Source organism: Buteo buteo, chromosome 18, assembly GCF_964188355.1.
Source record: "Buteo buteo chromosome 18, bButBut1.hap1.1, whole genome shotgun sequence".
Classification (NCBI taxonomy): Eukaryota; Metazoa; Chordata; class Aves; order Accipitriformes; family Accipitridae; genus Buteo; species Buteo buteo.
The window spans coordinates 29,095,161-29,117,332 of NC_134188.1; the positions used below are offsets into that span (position 1 = coordinate 29,095,161).

The 22,172-nt window shown below is 61.6% G+C and overlaps 2 protein-coding genes across 3 annotated transcripts in view; both read left to right on the forward strand.

Moving 5' to 3' along the window:
* The window catches only part of CLPB (ClpB family mitochondrial disaggregase), an 86,112-nt gene extending 76,799 nt beyond the window's left edge, over positions 1-9,313 (forward strand). For both annotated transcript variants that reach the window (XM_075050321.1, XM_075050322.1), the window contains 6 exons: positions 341-502; positions 3,306-3,462; positions 6,535-6,608; positions 7,456-7,575; positions 8,052-8,156; positions 8,470-9,313. In XM_075050321.1, coding sequence (XP_074906422.1) covers positions 341-502; positions 3,306-3,462; positions 6,535-6,608; positions 7,456-7,575; positions 8,052-8,156; positions 8,470-8,721 — 870 coding nt within the window. In that variant the 3' untranslated portion in view covers positions 8,722-9,313. The remainder of the gene's footprint in view (positions 1-340; positions 503-3,305; positions 3,463-6,534; positions 6,609-7,455; positions 7,576-8,051; positions 8,157-8,469) is intronic.
* A 6,785-nt stretch (positions 9,314-16,098) lies between these two features.
* On the forward strand, positions 16,099-20,550 carry PHOX2A (paired like homeobox 2A). The gene is made up of 3 exons (XM_075050475.1): positions 16,099-16,318; positions 17,632-17,819; positions 20,116-20,550. The coding sequence occupies exons 1-3, from the start codon at positions 16,099-16,101 to the stop codon at positions 20,548-20,550; spliced, it is 843 nt and encodes a 280-aa protein (XP_074906576.1).
* The last annotated feature ends 1,622 nt before the right edge of the window (positions 20,551-22,172 follow it).

Sequence of the window (22,172 nt, forward strand, 5' to 3'; positions counted from 1 at the left end):
CTAAAGGAGATGAAAATAGGTCTTGGACAGCTGGGATGGGTCACTCAGACACTGCTTAGAAAAGCAGGGGTGATGCCTTTTCGCCTGTCTGTGGCTGCTCCTGCAGATTCTGCTGGGTAAAGCTCTGGGCAAGGTAATTGCTTGCAGCAGCCACCAATCTGCATTTTGCCAAATTGTTGCTTATTAAGCTGATTTGGGGATACCCAGGGTGCGATAGATGTCACAAAGAATATAGAGCTTGATTTGTCTGCAGCAAAGAGTCGTGGCTGCCTGCTGAGCTACCGATAGCGTTCCTGGCACCCACGGATCAGCTTTCACGTGTCCTGTTGCTTCCTCTTAGGTCGCCAAGTTTATCGGCTCTCCGCCTGGCTACGTGGGCCATGAAGAGGGTGGGCAACTCACCAAAAAGCTGAGGCAGTGTCCAAATGCTGTGGTGCTCTTTGATGAGGTTGACAAAGCCCACCCAGATGTCCTCACCATCATGCTGCAGCTGTTTGATGAGGTAAATCCACATTTCAGGGTCAGGGTTTGCAGAGGGGCTGTTCGGAAGGTGACAGTGAGTGATGCAAGGGACGATGGCTGCAGGAGATGTCCTGGAGCGGAGCTGAAATGCTCTAGATCAATAGTCCCTTCCGAAAAATGTGACCCAGCCAGTCAGCATCTTCTGCATTTTAGCATCAGGAAACAGGGTGATGCTGAGGTCTCCTGGTGGAATAAATGACATCTTCAGGCAAGGAAAAAGCCAGTGATGGGAGGGTTGGAAGCTTGAGAAAGAAACTTGGGAATCAGATTGTCCCATGTCACCGTGAAGGCATGACGGTGAAGACTGTCATGAGGATACTGCTAAAAAAAACACCCCAGTTTCAGCTCAGTGTGGGAATAGGTGGGCAGGGCAGAATAGGGTCCAGTGCAGAAATCAGGAGCAACAAGAGGAGGCAGGAGGACAGCAGCCCTGTTCCCATGGGTGCCCTGTGCCCACCCGCCATGTACACTTCCATGGCATGGAGGAAATCGTCTCCTAGGTCCCAGGCTCAGGTCAGGGTGTTGTCATAACATCAGAAAAGCAGGGTGATTGGGGGACTTCATAGTCCATTGGTATCCTAATGAGTCATGTCTTGTTAATTGCTGGTTTTTAGTTCAGGTTGGTTAATTTATGACTTTTCAGTTGGCATGTGATTTGTCTCACACCCTTCCTCCCCCAAACATAGAATCATAGAATGGTTTGGGTTGGAAGGGACCTTAAAGACCACCTAGTTCCAGCCCCCCCTGCAAAACCATTCAGCTGACTACCTAGGAGGAGTCTGGGGCTGCTTCCCAGGACTTCAGCTGTCTCCAGAGGAAGCCAGAAGATTCTTGGAGATGCCTGGGAGGAATCCTGAAGAGCTACTGGCGTGGACCTGCCTTAACATACACAAAACTCCGCAGGTAGCTATCTTGGAGGAGTCAGGCTCCCGAAAGCATTGTGTATGTTGGGGAAGGTCCATGCCTGGTAGCTCTCCAGGAAAACTCCCAGGCATCTCCAGGAGTGTGTTGGCCTCCTCTGGAGGCAGCCGAAGTCCCAGATAGAAGCCCTAGACTCCTCCAAGGTAGCTACCCAAGGAATTTTGTCGACGTTAGAGGCAGGTCCATGCCTGTTAGCTCCCTGATACTCCTCCCAGGCATTTCCACGCATGACACTACCTGATCAAGCTGGCAGCGGGAAGGAGAGCAGATACCTGCTGTCTGAGGAAGGCAGCACAAAGTCTGTGACTTTGGAGTCCTTTGCTGTCTGCTGGTCTCTGGGAGACGCTTGGCATATGACCTATCTTGGGCAGCTGCAGCTCTCTTGCACGAGCTGGTGGGAGCCAGGGACAAATGCGTGTCTCCAAGCTTTGCACCTTCTGCTGAGCCCTCAGCCTGTTGCATGCAAGCTTTTCAGTTTATTTTTAAGGTCCCAGTCTCTCCTCAGAGGCAACCAAGCTCCCGAGCAAGGCACTGGAAGGTTTGGGGTTTTTTTGTTTTAGGGATTAATAACACAATTTTTTCTTGCATAGATCATCGCAGCAGCAGCTAAATGTGAAATCAATTCCTGTACCACGCACTTGACAGGGCAATAACCCAAATGTTAATCTCAAGCACCCAACAAGGATTTGTGTCATTGTGCTGGATATCTGCTGCTGGAGACATATCGAGGAAAGAAACTGCCTGGGGAGCTGCTTATTTTTTTCCTTATTTTTCTCTCTTTTTTTATTTTATTAATCAAGAGAACTAGTACTTTTGAAGGGTTCCTGCGTTGGTTTGGTAGGAGGAAGGTTGATGCCACACCAGTTAGCTGCTGTGGCGGTCGCCCCCACCACTGAGTGCAGTGCTGGGCTGCCCTGGTTTGATTTGCCGGGCAATCCCGCAGGCGTGAGGGATGCTCTCTATTGCCTCTTGCTGTCACGGCCTCTCTGTTGCTTAGTTCACTCCATTATAGCCATAACCTGGTCATTTCTGCAAGGTTATTTCAGCTTTGCTTATTTTCAGTCAGGCTACTAGCAGCCTGTGCATCCCCATGATGCTTTCAGATGACTACAAAGCCCCCTCTGAGCCCTCCCTGCCCTCCCAGGCGGCCACAGTGCCACGGAGAGCTTTGAACTGACTCATCTGGAAGGTTTTGGTGAACATCTGGGCAATGTTGCTGGAGCTGTTCAAGGCACCGATGCCTGCTGCTGCCTGTTTTGCTCCCCGAAAGAGCCTGTACGGGGGAATGACTCACGTCTCAGCCACTCCAGCACCAAGCCCAGCATCCCAGCCTAAACCACAACCATGGGCAGGGCTGAGCCAAGAGCCTGGACTGCCTCTGAGAGTCCTTCAAACCTACCCGAGGGGCAACAGCCTCTGTTAGAGGGCTGGGACAGAGGCATGAGGTGACAACAACTTCACCTGCACCGGTGGGGTTCATCAGAGCTCATGCATCAGATCCAAAACCACAGCAGGGAGGTAGGCAGAGCATCAAAGGTGGTTGAGTTATGTATGGGCAGCCATATGGGCTGCCCCAGCCCACCTCCCCTGCGAGGCATCTCCCAGGGCTTCCATCGAGTGTGTCCTGTATGGGGCAGGCTGGGACCACGTGCAGGAAAAGTTACTGCCATTCCTCGGAGAGGTGGGGGCTTCTTCAGCCTCTGCAGCTCAGCCCTGCCTCCTTCCTGCCTGTATCCTTGGGCATCCCTTCAAAAATAAATCTGCTAGGGGGAAAAATGGGGTCCATGTCGTTTTGCCTCATGTTTTGGCAATGTCCTGTGGCACCTGCTCATGCTGCTTGTGTTGACTCGGTGTTGTTGCAGGGCAGGCTGACGGATGGGAAGGGGAAAACCATTGACTGCAAGGATGCCATCTTTATCATGACCTCCAACGTGGCAAGCGATGAGATTGCACAGCACGCTCTGCAGCTCCGACAAGAGGCCATGGAGATGAGCAAGAAAAGGATCGCAGAAAACTTAGGTACTGTTTTTTTGATGTCATACTCCAAATCCCTAAAGAATCCACCTCCTTCCTAACATTAATTTGACACCAGCTCAGCCATCATTCTGCCGGGGGGAGCACCCAGACCCTTCGGTTGCCTCTCCACTGCTCGCCCCTGCAGCTGGTCCACACTGACACGTCCTCCAGGCACTGCAGCTTTAGGGCAAGCCTCAGGGGTGCTCCTCTGCCAGAAGGGAAGGCAGCTGCCTCCTCTTTTGTGTGTGTGTCTAGGAAGTCGTGCTGTTGCCTTCTAGGATGACCTGTTGCTGAGAAGTCCCACACCCCTATCTCTACCATTCTCCCTCCTGTGATACCTCTGCTTTGGGCTCGCCTGTTCTGAAATCCTCATTATTTGAGATCACATCCTTCAGAGGGAGATCACATCTTTGGAGGAGGCTTTCTGTTCCACCTCTCAGTCTTCCTCATCCTGTGCGCTCTTCCTTTATCTCCTCACCCTTTTCATTCTTTCAGGACCCTTCCAAATGCTTTCTAGAAAAGTCTGGGGCTGGTACAGGTGCTCATATTAAAGAGGAAGAGTTTTGTTTCCTCACAGTCCTTCCAAAAAGGACTGAGCTTAATCAATTTTACTTCACCTTGGAATGGAGCCCTGGACCCACACATCAGGGTCTTGTAGAAAATTTTCCAAAAATGTGAATTAGGTAATAAAAGGAGAATTGAGTAGAGCAAGGGCAGCCTCTAATATTTGAACTACACAACTCCGCTGAAGGCAGCAGAGTCCCAATTTATGCGCGATCCTTCACCAGCCGGTTGGTGATAACTGCAGTGGCACCAGGAGGCCCCAGGGACTGGTAGGTCTCTGCTGTGCCAAGGAGGGATGGACGGACAGTGGTCTGCAATGCCTGCACCAGGGGCCGTCCCTTCTAGCTCTAAAATGCATGGCAGTTTGTGAGCACAGGCACTAGCACAGGGAAACATCATCTCCATCGCGTGCTGCTGTGCCTATGGATAACCGGGCAGCCACAAACAATGGCTGCATCCCTTGTTTTCTCATCAGTTTTACATCATTTTTTGTTTTTTTTTTAAGACCCATTTGTGGTCTTAAATGTCTGGACATGCTTCTTCTATAGGGTACCTCACAGTATGTGCTGTCACAGATACACCATATTTCCTAAAGGTCAGTCTCGAGAGTTCTGCTCACCAGTGGAAATGCCCGGAGAAGCTGTGGTGTGCAGCGTGTGCTGTGGCTGTGCCTGGGAAACAACCACAGCCCACTGCATCAGCTCCATGGGAGCAGGAAAAAATGTTTGGTTTTGGTGTCAAATGTATTTTCCAGCTTCTTTCTCACTGTCTCTTCCTTTTTATTTTGAGAAGTTGATGCCAAAGCTGGCTTAATTCAGAATCTTTAAACTTCAATCAAACTAGGTAAAGGACAAAGCATGCCTGCAACTGAACTTTCAAGAATAACATTTTAAAATGCCAAGCACTTTTCTCCTAAATGAGGAAAGCATTGAATTTTAATTTCTAGAACTGTACAGCAGACAGCTGCAGTGAGCGAACAGCCGCGAGAGAGCATAGCCGGAAAATGCATTTCAGCTCAGAAGCCTGCCCTCAATTGAGTTTCGTGGAGCTCCTTGCAATTTACTGAGTTCTTGGCTTGGAGATGCTCTTGAAGGCAGTGGCCAGGTCAGCGTAAGTGCCTGGGTGGGCAGATAAATGGAAAGATAGAGGGAAGGAGCTGCTTCTGCAGCATCTCTGCGTCTGCGAGTGGAAGCAGCAGATATTACTGGTGGCAAACCTGAATATGGGGGGGCAGCTCTGTCTCTTCTGCCTTCTGCAGCTCTCCTCTTCCAGAATGCCATGCCGAATTCCTGTGACTTAGTGAAAAACCCCTTGGTGTCTTTTAGCAGAAAACAGAGAAGTGAAATGGGCCAAATCCTTATAACCAAAGACCCCCCCCGCTCCATTTAGACCGCTCGGATGGGCCATACTGTCTATCTCCCCGATGCTGTGCAGCAAACTCCCCACCCAGGATGCAAACAAGAACCACGAGCGTGCTCGTGTGTGCCATGGGGGAGAAGGAGAAGAGGTGATTTCAGAGCGCACAGCACCGCTTTGTTGCATGCTGGCACCAGTGTGGGTCCAGTGGAAGAGAGCTCCTTCTGCCGCTGCTGGGGGTGCAACAATCTGCGCCAAGGCTGCGAGCTGGAAAGGGCTCCCAGCACCCAGCGTGGGTCTTTCTCCACCACCCGGCATGTCAGGATCCTATCCAGAGCACCTTGGATGCAAGGGATCTCCCGATGAGCATCCTTGCAATAAAATAGCATGTGGAGTTAAATGCATGAAGATGTAGGAAGGAACGAGGTGGTAAAGACAAAGGGAAAAGCAAATTTGGGCAGCAGACAGGTAAACCTTGCATTTGAGCTGTCTGTTCTGAGCTGGGATTCGGGAGCCAGCCAGACCCTGGCTCCATCTGCAGTCAGCTGAGGGAAGTAGACCCGGCCAGAGGCAGAGTTGTGCCACAAACCGTCTGAACAGGGGTTTTGCAGTTTGCTGAAGGGACCGAGGACTGCTCCTCTGTGCCTGACAGAGCTGCGGGAGCCTACGCAGAGCAGCCACGGGTGACGATGTGCCCTGTGTGTAATGTAATTAGCACCGGCTCCCAGACCCCAGCCACCGGCCAGGGTCTGTGGAGGCCAAGTGAGGACTCCTGCTATCCGAAACCTCCGGGTGGCAGCTCCTGGGGGTGTAGGGCAGAGAGCGGAGGCAGAGCCGGAACTCTTTTGCCATGCAAGTGAAACATGTCAGTGTAGGGTGCACCCAACACGTGCAGGGGCAGCCACGGGAGACCCAGACCCGCTGTCCAGAGTGTCAAGCGCAGGGACACCCCACTACTGAACCAAGCGTGGATGGTGGTGGGTGTGGAGGTTCCAGGTCTGTTCTGAGGTCCCCTCTGGACCCCCACCTCACCCCCCTGCTCAGCCTCTGGCTCCTTGTCACGCTGCTTTGCTCATCCATCCTCCGGAAGCTGGGCAGATGGGAAGCCCATGTCCCACCTTACCCACCAACACCCCATGTCCTCCTGTCTTCCAGAGGATGTCCAGATGACTGACAAGATAACCATCTCCAAGCAGTTCAAGGAAAAGGTTATTCGCCCCATCTTGAAGGTACGAATGATTTTTTTCATGGCTTATGTTTCAGGTGTCCTGAGCTTTGGTCACGCAGTCATTTGATGCAATATCCATGTTCCTCACCCAGCTGTGAGATAAGTGACATGACGTCGTTTTTTAATTTTCACCCACTAAGAAGTAAGGTCAGAGTCCAGCAGAAACAAATAACAGCTTCTTACTCACTCCCTGTCCTCTTGTATTAGAGCAACAACATGAGACAAGAAGGGGAACATGGGGTGGGAAGTGCTACACTGGGATTTTGGGGGTTCGCTGCTCTCCCAGGGTCACTGTCTGCTCAGCTCCTGCACTGCTGCAGAGGGGCCAGGAAAACCTGACCACAGCAACACATCCTGATGACATTAAGTTTCTTTAAGATGTTTCTGAAGCACTTCATGGCACTGCTTGCCTGGCAGCTCCTACAGAGACCAAGAATTTGACCTCCCAGCAGAAGGCTCAGATTGGAGCCTCAGAACTGGGAGACCCTGAGAGCAGCGAGGGGTGTTACTGTAAGTGGCTCGGGCAGGAGCAAACAGCAGAAGAGGCTGGAGCTGGGCTTACACTGCAGGAGAGATTTGTTTCTAGTTCCTCTTGCCATCTCCGGAAGAATTAATTCCTCCTATAAGCCATGCTGAGAGGTACTCCTGGTGACCCAAGATCTGGCACCATGGATTTCCAGCTCCATGGCATGGGGTGGGATGGCTTCAGGGCCTCGCCACATGGATGCGTGAGCTGTCGGAGGTGGAGGTGATCCCTGGGGAGCTCATTCAGCAGCATCACTGTCACTACTGTCCCTATCAGGGTCACCAGTCCTGTCCCCGCTGACCTTCCCCCCTTGTCCCTGCAGGCTCACTTCAGACGAGATGAGTTCCTGGGGAGGATCAATGAGATTGTCTATTTTCTCCCTTTTTGCCACTCGGAGCTCATCCAGCTTGTCAACAAGGAGCTGAATTTTTGGGCCAAGAAGGTAAAAACCATCCATGGCTTTAGAGGTAACTTCTCAAGCAGTGCATGAGCAGGAGGAAATCCCTGCCCAAGCCTTCATCCTCCTGATGTGGATGCAGAGTGAATGTATATCTTTCCATAGTCTCACATGCTGTTCAACATGAGGGGACCCTACTCAGGAGGGTAGGGACCTCTTGGGATGGTGGGGGATGGTTCCTCCTGTGTTGGGGCAGCAATGAGCTTCGGCGCACGTTCAGAGACATTATTTGTCTAATTGGTCCTTGCACATCTGAGCTCTCCGGAGGGCCTAAATAGTAATTAGGGGACCACTTGCTTTGGTGGGTCTGGCCTGGTGGAGCTCTCAGTGCCCTTTCTTCCTTGGCTCAGGACTGCTCACACCCCACCGTGCTGCCTGTGGTGTCCCCACTGCTCAAGGAATGGGGTGTCAGGGTTGCTTGAAGGCATCAATAACTCTTCCTCTTCTTCCTCACCCGGCAGGCCAAGGCAAGGCACAACATCACCCTGCTGTGGGACAGGGAGGTCATGGACGTGCTGGCTGACGGCTACAACTTGCACTACGGTGCCCGGTCTATCAAACACGAGGTAAAGACAAGGACAGAGCACGGGTGAAGCCCATGGCATCACCTCCAGCCCTGCTCTGCACAAGGGGAGTCAGGAAGGGATTATTGCTTGGGTCTGTCCTGCAGAAGAGGGTCCCCATGGCTTCTGAGGGCAGGCGTTCATGGTCTGTGGGAGGAAACAGCACAGCCAGTACACTCCAGAAAGAGACAGGGAAGTAGGATGAGCAGGAGATTCTGGGACCCTGCGCTACCTGGAGGTGGGAAGGAGAGCTGCCCAGCTCCCTGGGAGGCTGCTCACAGGTGTTTTCTGATGGGAGCTGGTTTTATTTCTTCAGGTTGAGCGGCGTGTTGTGAATCAGTTGGCAGCTGCCTATGAGCAGGACCTGCTGCCAAGGGGCTGCACCTTGAGGATCACAGTGGAGGACTCAGACAAGCATCTGCTGAAAACCAAGGACAGTTCTTCCCCTGGAGCGGAAAAAACAAAGATGCCCACCCTGCGGTTGGAGATAGTGGAGAAAGACAGCAAATCCCGAAAACTGGACATCCAAGCGCCTCTGAACCCAGAAAACATTACTTACTTCTTGTAGGGAGCAACAAGCACTCCTGGAGCACACTCTGCCCCAGCAGCTGCCTGCGGGCAGCACGGGCTGACAATAAAATACCGCAAGACTCGGAAGTGTGCAATGTGGCCACATCAGTGAGGGCAGGCAGTAGGTAGGGCAGGGGCAAAGCTGTGTTCCTGCTACCTCTGCTGCCTGGAGCCAGGCACGGGCAGGCAGGAGCTGCCCGATCAGCCTGCGCCTGCTTACTCTGGGGTGGGCGCAGAGGGCTCTGGAGCTGTAGCTATGGGTGGTGAGGTGCCACGCTGCCATTCAGGGACATATAGGTGGAGGGTCCTGGGGTTTCACTTGGCACAAGAGAAAGCATCGAAGCTTTTTAAGAAAGGGGAAAGCAGATTTCAGACCTTATGGGAGCTGGGGTGTCCGGCTCTGGTAGGATTTGTCATTCCTTAAAGAGGAGGCTTGCTGCGGAGGCTGGGTTTGCTGGGTTGGACTGCGGCTGGAAAGGGGTAGGACAGGGATCGAGTGAGCGACAGCTTCATTTTAAAAGCCACCAGGCACTCTGACTCTGTATTTTGCCCGCTTCTCTTTATTTATTGGCAATAAACACGGCGTGCACATACGACCTGTGTCTGGCGCGGGCGCGGAGAGGACGGGTAGAGCAGAGGTGGGGATTGCCTGTGGGCAGGACACGTCCCTGGGGGGCTCCTGCATCTCCTGCTCCTCGCTGGGAGCCATGAACAACACTGACACATCTCCCTGTCCTGGCCGGGCAACTTCCCAGTGCAAACCCCTCGCTAAATTGTCCCCGCTGCTTTGCTTCTGACCCGATTCAGGGAAATATTTAATATCTCAGGCTTAACCTAGCTGCCCAAGCTGTCCCCAGTGTCAGAGCTGGAGCAAAGGTCCCCAGCCCAGACCAATTACAGTGGCTGTCACTGGGCAGAATTGGATTTTTCCTGCGTGTTTGTATGCGGGAGGTTTTGCTCTCCCAAGCTGTGAGCTCTGCAGGGACTGATCCTGCCAGCAGCCGCATTTGCGGGTCCCCAGGGCTGGCTGGGGGCTGACCTTGCCCCCCCCACGGTCACTCCTCCAGGGACCTGCCAGCAGTGGGACAGGGATGGAGGGACACAGGGGTGAGGGTCTCCCCTGCGAGCCATTTTGGGGTGCATCTCCTCCGGGGCGGAGGAGGGTTCCCGCGCCAAGGGCAGCACCGCAGGGCTAATGGGGCAGATGGGGGGAGTTGTTGAGGGAAAAATCCTCTGGATTTCTCCAACTTCCTCTGAGCATCCAGCTCCAAGCCTTGCTGGGGTTTGGGGGAAAGCGTGGCCCAGCAGTGTGAGCGACTCGGGGGTTTGCCTTCCTTGGCGAGGGTCCTGGTGTGGGGTCACTCCTGTCGGTCCTGGGCGCGTGGGATGAGGTGTCCCGTGGTGGGTACCGGCTGGGTTCGAGGTGCGCGGTCACCACCGTCACCCTGCCGGGAGAGGAGCCCTCTCTGCCGCCGAGACAGCGGCGCTTCGCCGACACAGCACCCACTCCTCCAGCTGGTGACGTGTCGCAGAGGCAGATTATGAAGAGTAAGAAATTAAATATAAAAGGAAATCAAACCAAATAGCCTTTCTGAATCAATAAGCCTTAAGTCACAGTCCCTCCAGCATGGGGACAGGGATGGATTGGGGGTGACGGTCCCATCTGACACGGCAAAGCCACTGTGTGAAGTCCCCTTGCCAGAGCATCCCCGCTGGTGCTGCCGGGCCATGGCGTGGCTTTAGTTTTGGCACTGGCACTCATTTTCCAGGGGATACGTGAAGGTTTGGGGGGGGGCTGCCTTGACCCACCTTTTCACCCTGGTCGCCTTTTCCTGTCATGGGTCTTAATTCAGTAATGGTGCTGGGGACCTGAGCACTGCCTTCGGCCAGGGCTGCAAACGGGGAAGGAAGGCTGGAAAAGGGGAAAAGCTCTGCCTAAATGGAGCTACTGGGATGGCAAGTGGAGGTGCCCCATCTTGGGCATCGCCCGTGCTGGTGGTCCATGGGTGCCCTGCTCCTCTCAACCCCTGTCCACTGCCCGGGCAGCTTCGGGCTGGCAGCGGGTGGGTGATGGAGCAGGAGAGGATGAGCCTGTTCCCACCCAGGCGCTGGGATGTGGGGGCTGGCAATGCCCAGGGATCAGCTGGATGGGGAAGGGGGTCTCCGGCAGCAGGATTTGACCTTTATGAGCCACTCAAGGTGACCAGCAAGAGGACAGCGGGACAGCCAAAGCAGGTTTCTCTTCCCCGAAAGGGTTTTGGAGCTTCACTGGGCTTCTCTGGACACTCCCAAATTCAGATTTTTCGTGGGAGGACCGGGAAGAGATTCAGCTGCTGTCGTGGTGGGCATGGCTGACTCCAACCCGACGGGTGGGAAGGGGACTTTGCTGGCTCAGTCCCTGCTTCTTCCCCTGTGCCACAGCCAGGGAATCACACACCCCTTCACGTCCTTGCCCCAGGCAGGCAAGGCTGCAGAGGGGCCAGGGCTTGGGGAGGGGGTCCCCGAAAACACCGGGGTGCCTCGCAGGGCAGCAAGCAGCGTCCCCAAACCTGCTGTCACCTCCCACAGCGACGAGACGCTGGCGAACGCCAGCCCCACGCTCTGCACGGACACGGGGGCTCGGCTGCCTCCAGCCGACGTCCAGCACCGCACCGGCCCGGTGCAGGATGGACAGCCCCAGGGTGGCACCGCAGGGCAAAGCTGGGATCCCCGGGAACTCCCCAGGTGCCAGCCAGGCCCCAAACCTGGGGGGCTGCAATGAGAAATGGGGCTGAAAAGGGGTCTTGCAGCAGCGGTAAAGTGTGTGATGGGGCAGGGGGGCAGAGCTGAGCGTGCTGTGCCGGGCAGTGCTGCACGACGCTGAGGCTGACCCCAGGGATGAAGGCAGATTCCCCCCACGCAGCCCCAGGGAGCAGCTCCCTCCCCAGCACCCCTGTGCCACGACACCAGCACCGCCGGGCTCTCGCGGGTCCTCCTGCACGGCAGCGGGAACGGGCCCCATTCCTGCCTGGAGCTGCTGGCTGGGATGCAAGGAGAGCAGGGAGCCCACGGCCAGGCATGCTGTGCCACGCTGTGCCGTGCCATGCTATGAAATGTCATGCTGTGGCATGTCATGTCACGATATGCCATGCCATGCCATGCCATGCTGTGCTGGGTCACACTGTGCTGTGCCATCACGCTATGTCATTCTGTGCCACACCACGCTGTGCTGTGCCGTGCCATGTCAGGTTGTGCCGTGCTGTGCCGTGCCACTCTCTGCTGTGCCATGCCATTCTGTTCCATGCCATGCCAATCTCTGCCATGCTTTGCTGTGTCATGCCATGCTGTACCATACCATGCCATGCCGTGCCGTGCTGTGCCGTGCCCCCAAGGGAGTACAGCCACAAGGGCCCCATCAGCAGGAGCATCCCCGCCAGGACGGCACTTGGGGGGCACAGGGGGCCCTCCCTGATCGTTTTATTTGTTTTTAATTGTGCTGGAGGCGCGGCGCCGGCGTCCTCTGAGCAAACAGCAGCGGGTGAAAGGGCTCCCTCTGACAGATCAAATAAATGTGCCACCGCAGCCGGGCCGGGAACAATAAACGGGAGGCAGGATCCGGAGGGGAGAAACATCAGGCTGTGACGGGGGAAATTCAATTACCGCCAGCCTTCAGCCCCGTGCCGGGCTCCTAATTCGATTAGGGGCAGGCGAGCTCCAGCGAGCGGAGGGGCCTCGGTGCAGCCCCGGCTTGGGGCTTTGTCACCGGGAACAAAGCGGCGGTGGCGGCCGGAGGCCTCCGGCACCACCGGGCCATGCACGGTGCGGGACCAACTGCCCCGGCGGCAGCGGGGCAGGGACCTGCTGGGGGTCTGCGCCACAGCATGGGTGTCCCTGTGGGGTGACATGGCCTGGATGGGACGTGGGATGATGCCATGGGTGCTGCCATCGGGTGCTGCTACAGGGCATGGGCTGCGCCTGGTCAACGACCCCGACAAAGCTGGGACTTGAGCTGTGCGGGGTACCTGGGTTGTGCCCAAAGGGGCACCCGTCAGAGAGGGTCCCATCAGCCCCCCACAGCTTCAGAGGGGCCCCAGCCCACCTGGACACATGGACATGGCCCTCGGGTCACGGACGGTCCCCAGAGCCTGGCGGGATGGAGAGACGGGGCGTCCCTGTCCCCAGCTCCTGCACCATGCCCAGTCCTTCCCGCTGCCATCGGCACCTGTTTCGTGGGGAGGGGTGTCAGCCTGTGCCCCCACCCCATCAGGCCATGCTGGGGACAACCATGTGCCCCTGCTGCCAGCACCCATCTTCCTTCACCCACCGAAATCAAGAGGTTTCACCCACATCTGCATCCCCGCTCCCACGGGAGCCACAGGGATGCAGGGGGTCTCCCTGGCACTGCCCCTCACCCCTGGTCGGGCAGGGACGGGGTGCCCCAGCTCACCCACGATCCCACTCCCCCCCCCACATCCCCCCCTTGTCCCCCTCCCTCTCCTCTCCTCCTTCATCCCCCTCATCCTCCTCACACCCCCCCCTTCCCCGTTCTGCCCCTGGCTCTGGGTAGCAATAGCAGCAGCTCCTTGCGTGGCAGATTGCTACCTAATTAGTTTAGAGGGAAAACTTAATTGAATTAACTTTTTCACAACTCCAGCAGCCTGACAGTCGGGGCTCTCGCTCAGCCGCCAGCCTCCAGCTCCATGATCTAATTAACTTGTTTAGCAACCTGCCCGCTCGGCCGGCGCAGCTGGGGTGGGCGCGGGTGGGGAGCACCCATCAGCCCTGCCCGTGCTCACGGGTGTCCCGAGGGTCCCATGGAGAGGGACCAGACCCGGGCCCGGACCTGGCTCACCAGGTGGCAGATCCCAGTGAGGGGAGCCTGGCCAGGACCGGGGGCATCAGCTCTGCCCTGCGGGACATGGGGCAGGCGAGACGTGAGGCAGAATGCAGGGCAAAACATGGGGCAGGGCATGGGGCAAGATGCAGGGCAGGGCATGGGGCAGGGCATGGGGGAGGACAGAGGGCAGGATGCGGGGCAGGACGTGGGGCTGGATACAGAGCAGGAGATGGGGGAGGACAGGTGCTGGGCAGCCCCCAGGACAGCGGGGGCCGGTGCCAAGCACCCCAGTCCCATCCTGGTGCCCGAGTGGAGACGAGCCCCATGGGCAGAGCTGATCCAGCAGGCCCTGGGCAGGGTCTGGCCTTTCCCCCTGCCTGGGGGGGGGGGGCGATGCCCGCTGAGAGGGCAGGGACCCCCCTCCTCCCCGGGCTGTGGGCACAAAGCCCTTAGCTGGGCGTAATTAGACTTTTAAATCCTCTTTAGTGAAAGTGTTTGTCTTGAAAATGTCCCCAAATCCTCCCCAAATCCCCCCCCTGCACCCCCCCAGTGCCACTGAAAAGGGGCAAAGCCTCTACCTTGGCCTCAGCCGGGCAGGGGGGCCCAGCGGGGCAGGGATGAGGCGCTTTGAAATGCAACCGGGCTGCAAATTGGGGGGGGGGGGGGCAAAGGGCCCCGGGAGAGGAAAGGAAGGGGGGGGCTGAGCACCCCCTCGCAGCCCCCTGCTCCCTCCCATGCACCCGTGGGTGGTGGGGTGTCCCTGCTGCCCTCCTGCTCCTGGGATGCTCAGCCCCAGAGCTGCCCCCTCCCACATGAAGGGACCCCCGTGTCCAGTCCCCCACCCTGGACGGTGGTCCCTGGGGACGGTGGTCCCGGGGGACGGTGGGCCGTTCCCGCAGCACATGCCCCGGAACCTTCCCGGGACGCCACCTGCGAGGGCGGCCGGTGCTCAGGGACATTGGGGACCTGGCGGCCACTGGGGTTGGGGTGGATGGATGGAGGGGCTGGGGGGGGGGTTGACCCATCAGGGACAGGGACAATCTGCTGCCTGTCCCCCCCCCCCGCGGCCCCTCGCTCCCCGGTGCTGGCAGAGCATCACCTGCACTCTGCTGGCAAAGCGGCAGCTGGGCCCCCCCGAAAAGTCATCTGTCCCTGCGGCCGGGGGGCCCCTGGGTGTGGGATGGAGGTGGTCACCCCCGTGGGGGACCGCAGGGCTCGGGGTGCCCAGACCTCCCCCCCAACCCCAGGATCATCCTGTGACCCCCCCGGGACAGCCAGGGCTGGAGTTGGGCAGGAGCCCTGTCAGAGCTGGGGGGCACGAAGGAGGCCCCAGCCCCGCTCCCCATCCCTGTGGGACCCCCAGCACTGGGGCACAGGGGCTGTGCTGGCTGGGGGGGGCACCCCTCACCCCAGCTGTGCCATGGGGCAGGGAGGGGCTGACCCCACGGGTGGGTGCCCTGCGGCCCCCCCTGTGATGCCGTGGGGTGTCTGTGGGTGGAGGGGGGTGGGGAGAGGTGCCAGGGGAAGGGAAGGGCGGGGGGTCAGGTGGGGGTGGATCCGTGGGGGCACGGTGGGATGGGGATGGCATTGGGATGGAGTGGGGAGTGGGGATTGGGAATGGGACTGAGTCGGGGATTGGGATGAGGATGGGATTGGGATGGACTGGAGTGGGGATGAGGATTGGGAATGGGACTGAGTCGGGGATTGGGATGAGGATGGGATTGGGATGGGCTGGAGTGGGGATAGGGATTGGGATGGGGACGGAATTGGGATGGAGTGGGGATGGGGATTGGGAATGGGACTGAGTCGGGGATTGGGATGAGGATGGGATTGGGATGGGCTGGAGTGGGGATGGGGGTGGGACAGGGATTGGGATGGGGATGGAAGTGGGATGGAGTGGGGAATGGGACTGGGATGAGGATGGGATTGGGGTGGGATGGGGATGGGGAAGGGGATGGGGCAGGGCTGGGGACGGGGCAGGGGACGGGAAGGGGCTGGGGACAGGGACGGGAGGGACGGTGGGGCCGGGGCCGCGGCGGGGACGGGGGTGGAGAACGGGACGGGGCTGGGACCGGTACCGGGGCCGCTGCTGCTGGTTCCCGGGACCGGGGGGTTGGGGGGGGCCCTGCCGAGGACCCGGCACACCGGCAGGGACGGCGGGGCCGCCCGCCCGCCCCGGGGCCGCTGCCCAGCGCCCGCCCCGACGTGCGCGGCTGCCGGGGCCGGACCGGGGCGGGAGCCGGGGTTTGGGGGGGCTGAGCTGGGGGGGGCTGTGCGGATCTCGGCGGGCGCCCACGAAGGGTTAAGGGCGGGGGGCGGCGGCGGGCGGGGGGGGGGGGGGCGGCGGCTCCGCCCGCTCCTGCTGCGCCCGCCGTCCCCGGGAGATATTGTCATGCAAAAGCCCCCGGCGAGCGCAGCCTTTGTCCGCCGCTCCCCCCGCCGGTATATTTACGGGGCGCGGCGGCCCGGGGCGGGCTGGGGCGGCGGATGGCGGGGGCGGGCCGGGGGCCGGCGGGCAGGCGGCGGCGGTAACGGGCGGGCGGCAGCCGGGGCCGCTCCATGTTCGCCATGGACTACTCCTACCTCAACTCCTACGACTCCTGCGTGGCCGCCATGGAGGCGTCCGCCTACGAGTTCAGCCCCTGCAGCCAGGCCGGCTCCTTCCAGTACAGCCCCATGCGGGGGGGCTTCGGCACCGGGCCCGCCTGCCCCCCCCTCGCCTCCGCCAACTGCGCCCTGGGCGCGCTGCGCGACCACCAGCCCTCGCCCTACTCGGCAGGTAACGGAGCCGGGACCCCCGGACCCCCCCCGCGCCCACCGGGGGACGCCACCACCCCCCCCAGCCCCGCTTGCCTCCCACCGCCCCCCCCCCCGCCGTCCCCGAGCCCCAGCACCCGCTGGCCGGGCGTGCGGGAGCATCCCCCGGTGCCCGGCGCTGTCGGTTCCCGGGGCCGCCGGTGCCCGGTCCTGCGGGTGCTCTGTGCCGTCGTTGGCAGCTGCCGCCGGTGCTCGGGGCCGCCGGTGCTCGGTACCGTCGGTGCTCGATGCCGCCGGTGCCGCCGGTGCTCGGTACCGTCGGTGCTCGCCGCCGTCGGCAACTCCTCGCTGCCGTCGGTGTTCGCGACCGTCCGTGCTCGGTGCCGTCGGCTCCCAGTACCGTCGGTACCGGCTGCCGGCGGTGCCCGGTGCCGCCGGTGACCGTTGCCGTTGGTACCCGCTACCGTCGGTGCTCGGTGCGACCGGTTCCCGGTACCGTCGATTCCCGCTACCTCCGGTGCTCGCTGCCCTCGGTTCCCGGTCCCGCCGGTGCCCGCTGCCACCGATTCCCCGTCCCGTCCGTTCCCGGTCCCGCCGGTGCCCGGTGCCGCCGGTGCCCGCAGCCCAGGCTGGCCCCGCCACGGCCGCCCCCGAGCCCGGTCCCCGCCGCCCCCGGGCCCGTTGCCGGGCGGGCGCCCCGTGCGCGACCGCGGAGCCCCCGAGGTCCCCGGGGCTGCGGCGGCCCCGGAGCGGGGCCGGGGGGGGGTCGCCGCCGCCGGGCTCCCCTTCCCCGCTCCGTTTTCGTTGCCGCCGCGAACGCGCTGCCCGCGGAGGCGCCGACAACGAAGGAGCCGCCGGACGGGACCGGCCGCCCCCCCCCAGCCCCGGCCCCGGTTCCCGGCCCCGCACCGGCCCGGCTCCCGCCGCCCGGGGACCCCGCCGAGGGGGCGGCGGCAACGAACGAACGGGACCGGGGGGCGCGGGGAGGCAGCGCCCGAGCTCCGCGGCCGCCCTGCCCGCCGTGTCCTGCCCATCCCTGCCCGGTCCATCCCTGCCTGCTACATCCCTCCTGGTGCATCCCTGCCCGGTACATCCCTGCCCGGTACATCCCTGCCTGCTACATCCCGCCTGGTGCATCCCTGCCCGGTCCATCCCTGCCCGCTGCATCCCTGCCCGGTCCATCCCTGCCCGGTCCATCCCTGCCCGCTGCATCCCAGCTCCCTGCATCCCACCCGGTGTCTCCTGCCCAGTGACCTCCTGTTCCCCTGCCCGCTGGGTCCCTGCCGGCCTTGCCCGCTGCGCCAGCCCCTCTCACCCCCTCCTCTCCCTCCCCAGTGCCCTACAAATTCTTCTCGGACCCGTCGGGGATCAACGAGAAGCGGAAGCAGCGGCGGATCCGGACGACGTTCACCAGCTCCCAGCTGAAGGAGCTGGAGAGGGTCTTCGCCGAGACGCACTACCCCGACATCTACACCCGCGAGGAGCTGGCCCTCAAAATCGACCTCACCGAAGCCCGGGTGCAGGTGAGGGGCCTGGGGATGGGGGGGGGTCTCTGGTCCCACCAGAGAGCCGGGGTCCAGGCGGCTGCACCCCGACTTTGGGATCTGCTGCTCGCGTTGGGGTCATGTTGGGGAAGCGATGGGGACCCACCGCAGGGTCCCAACGTTGGGGACTCACCCCGCAGGAATGGAACGCGTCCGTGTGTTTTTCCGGTGCCGGGTGCCCTGGCCGGGACCAGAGTGTTTCCACCAGGTCGGTCCCCAGCGATCCGCTGGGATGGGGGACAGGGAGCGGGGCTGGGACCCGGCTTTGTCACCGCAGCGGCGAGGGGACGGGATGCGGCACAGCCCTGCTCTGCCGGGGGGCTCGGAGGAACCCCCCAGAGCCCAGCCCCGCTGCCGGCAGAGGTGGGGGGGTTTGGCTCATGCCACATCGCTGCGCTGGCACTCCTCAGCAGTGACTTGTTACAGTCCCAAACGCATTGAGCTCGGGTGGATTTGGTAAAGGCCAGGGGGGATGGAGATCGGCCCTGCGGCGATGCAGACCCCCCCTTTGTCCGTGCAGCCCCCCCCCTTCGATGGCACCGCGGTCCTCAAGGGGCACCAGGACTCACGGCAGGGAAAGGGTCCCAGCCGGACAATGTCCCTGGGAGGGACACGGCCAGTGTGACCCCTCCAGAGAGGGGGACAATGCTGGGGGGGTGGTCAATGGGGAGGGTGACAACCCACAGCAGGAGGGGACCCATCCAGTGGCCCCCTGCCCAGCTGTGGAGTGTGTGGGGGTTTGGGGCGGATGTCCCCCTCCAGCCTCAGCTCCGGCTCCCCTCTGGTTTTGGGTGAAAATGGGGTGGTTTGGGGCAGCTCCTGCCCCTCCCCCCCCCAGCATGGGCTCAGGCACCGCGGAGGGAGTCGCTTTGTCAGTAGACAGGGGAAAAACAAGGTTCCCCCGTTTCCACGGGTGCAGGGCAGGTGCTCGGTGGGTGCTGGGGGGACGGACAGGACTGTGCTGGGTTACTGGGGGCCAGGCAGGGATGAGAGGGGCCAGGTGGGACCGGCACGGCAGGCACAGCCTGAGGAATGGTGCGGGACACTCCGGGGTTGTTCTTGGGGGGGGGGGGGGGGACACGGTGTGCCCGCTGCACCCCAAGCCGTGGTAACCCACAGCTCAGTGACATGGGGACAGCTCAGGAGGGATCGCCCTGGGTGTCCTCAGTGGGTCCTGCTGCACCCCAACCTTGGCCCCCCTCGGCCAGGGGTTCCCGGGCTGCCCAAGGGGTCCCAGCAGTGAGATCCGTCTCCGGCAGCACCACGATCGGGGCAGCAGTGGGAGACACCAGCATGGCAGAGCCAGCGCCCATGTCCCTGACACCCCAGGGAACGTCTCGGTCTCTGGGCCACCCCCCAGCATGTCCTTGCACCGAGCACTAGGGATGCTCTGTGGGTGAAGGGTCCCATGGGACCCTGCTCCCCCCATCCCCCCAGAGCATTCCGCAGTGCCATGGAGCAGCCAGGGGATACGGCCGGGCTGGCGGCTGTCGCTAACCAGAATGGCACGGCTCGGCCCACTGGGGGGTCCTGGTCGCCAAGGATGGGGGACCCCCAGGGCGGGGGGTCCTGGTCCCTAAGGGTAGGGGACCGGGCAGTGTTTCCAGGTCCGGCCATTTCCAGGCGAGGCTGCTGACATCCCCAGCGGCTGTGGGGACAGAGCTCTGCTGTGGTTCGGAATGGGATGTGATGGACGTGGTCCTGGGGGAAAACCGCTGGCGATGAGGTGGTGGTGCCCATGGACCCCCCCATCCTGCCAGCACCTTGTGGGACCGTGTGCTACCGAGTCCTTGCCGGGGAGGGGGGTCCCACCTTTGGGGTCACCTCCCTCCCAGGTGGGGATGGTGAGCGGGGCCGATGCTGCAGTCGGCACCGTGGGGAAGGTGCGTGCTGCGGACCCTGGGGGGGCACAGGCTGCACGGGGGGGGCTCTGACCCCGCGAGGTGCAGGCAGGGGGGCAGCGTGGGCCCCGGCAGTGCCCCTCACTGTCTGCCCAGGAGCCCCTGCAGAGCCTCCCGGCATCGCCGGTGCTTGTGCCGCAGCACCGCAGCAGCGCCAGCGCCCAGCATCAGCGCCACAGAGCCTGTAGCTGGTTTTAGACGTATTGGCCCCTCCCCGGTGCAGTGGAAAACGTTTCACCCGTGGGAGTGGGGGTGTTGCAAGGGGCACCCCGGGGCGAGCGCCCTGGCATGGGGGGGGCTGCGGAGCCATCTGCGCCCCATGGGTTCCCCAAACCCCCACGGATGGCAGCACGGGGTCCTCCCGTCCCCTCCAGGTCTGGTTCCAGAACCGCCGAGCCAAATTCCGCAAGCAGGAGCGGGCGGCCAACGCCAAGGGTGCCGGTGCCACCGCCGGCACCGCCGGCAAGAAGTCAGAGCCGCGCTCTTCCTCAGAGGACGACGAGTCCAAGGAGTCCAACTGCAGCCCGACGCCGGACAGCACGGCATCCCTGCCCGCCGCCGGCAGCCTCGGCAGCCCCGGCAGCAGCCTGAGCCCCAGCCCCGGTGCGGGGCCACCCATGGGACCCGGCCATCCCCCCCAGCCCCTCAAGGCGCCCATCTGGCCCGGCGTGAGCACCAGCAGCGGCACCGCCAACGCCACCGACCTGCTGAAGGCCTGGCAGCCCGCCGAAGCCGTGCCGGGACCTTTCTCCGGCGTTCTCTCCTCCTTCCATCGGAAGCCCAACGCCCTCAAGACAAACCTCTTCTGATGTGCCGGTCACCGGATCCGGCTGCCCCGAACCCCCCCGGCCCCCCACTGCCGGCCCCTGCCCACCGCGCCGATGCTCCCACCGTGGACCCAGCGACGATGCTCCGGCAAACGGCTGCCGGCAGGGAGATGGACCGGGGACCCCCCCAGCCCTGCCCAGCTGCCGGCACCCAAGGCTGCTCCCCGAGGGGGCCACGGGACCCCCCACCCTCTCCCGGACCCTGTGCCGACAGGACGGACCCGGAGCTGGGGGCAGCCCCCGCCGATGGCTCCCACCGGCACCACCCACCCACGGGTGCTGTGGGACCACGGGGGTGCAAATGGGGGGGGGGCAGCAGCCCCTGGCCCAGCCGGCATGCCTGGGCAGAGCCATCGCTCCGGCATGCTTTCGGGGGGAGTCCCGGTGCACCCCAAGGGTGGGGGCAGCTATGGGGCTCCCCACGGCACTGCGGGCGCTCCGGCATCATGGTGGCCCCCCCGGGAGCCCCCCCACCACGGGCCATGCCGCTGGGCTGGGGACAAGGAAGCACTTTAGGGCTGGGGGTTTTGGGGGCCACGGGGTGAGCAGTGCCGGGGAATTTGATAGCAAGAGCCTCCCTTTGGCGTGGGGGAGTGATGCACACCCCCCCCCAAATCCTGCGGACACGGATTTGCCTCCCTGCCCCCCCCCCCAGCAGCACCCCAGCCCGGCAGAACTGGAAGGGAGGAAACACCCCCACACCCCCCGGGGTGCAACGAGATTTTGGGGTGCAAATGCAGGACTGGGGCTTTCCGCTCGCCGGCAATGCCGTGGATGCTGCCAACGGGGACGAGGCATCGGGAACTGTCACCATCCCGCTGTGCCAGGGCTGAGCTGCTCCGGTGATGCCGCAGCTCCTCCGGAGAGGGGCTGGCACGGGACAGACCACCCGGAGCAGCCGGTGGGACCCTCGGACGAGCCGCGACCCCTCGCTGGCCATCACTACCACGCCAGGAGCAGGATGGGTGCTCTCACCGGAGCTGGCACGGATGCAGCCAGGACCCCCCCTCTGGCACATCACCGCTGGGCAGGGACCTTGCAAAGGGTCCCGGGGGAGCCCAGGGTGCAGCTCGGCCCCTTGCACCCACCGCGCCGGTGCTGGCCTTGCCGGTGGCTTTGCAGCACGGGGAGCACCGGCATGGCTGTGCCGGCGTCCCTGTCTGTGTGTCTGCGCAGCGGCAGCGGTCGGACCCCATCCCCGTCCCCTCCCTGCCGAGGGTCCCGTGTCCGTCCCCCCCCCGTCCCAGCTGAGGTGGGTTTGGGTTTCACCTTTTTTCTTTCTTTTTTTTTTGTTTTTTTTTTAACCGTTCTGTAATTTATTGACCCCATTTGCAAATGACACTAATCCAAATAAAACTTAATTTATTGAAGACACCACCAGCCCCCTGCCCTTGCTGCAAGCCCCTCCCCCGCCAAGGCTGCAGGTGGTGGGGGTCTCCCTCAGCCCCCCAAGACCCCCCTATGCCAGCAGGGGACCCCCAGGCAATGCCAGGGGTGCCGCAGACCCCCAGCACCTTAGGGATGTTTCAGGTGTCGTCCCCCCCCCGCAAAAGACCCCAAGCAGCTGCAGGGACCTGGGGTAGCACCCCACGAGCAGCCCCCCC

What these genes read in the sequence shown, in the direction of transcription:
- PHOX2A (XM_075050475.1), top strand. Translation starts at nt 16,099, where the DNA reads ATGTTCGCCATGGACTACTCCTACCTCAACTCCTACGACTCCTGCGTG. An exon ending in GCCCTCGCCCTACTCGGCAG is followed by an intron (nt 16,319 to 17,631) that starts GTAACGGAGCCG and finishes CTCCCTCCCCAG; the next exon opens with TGCCCTACAAATTCTTCTCG. An exon ending in TCACCGAAGCCCGGGTGCAG is followed by an intron (nt 17,820 to 20,115) that starts GTGAGGGGCCTG and finishes CGTCCCCTCCAG; the next exon opens with GTCTGGTTCCAGAACCGCCG.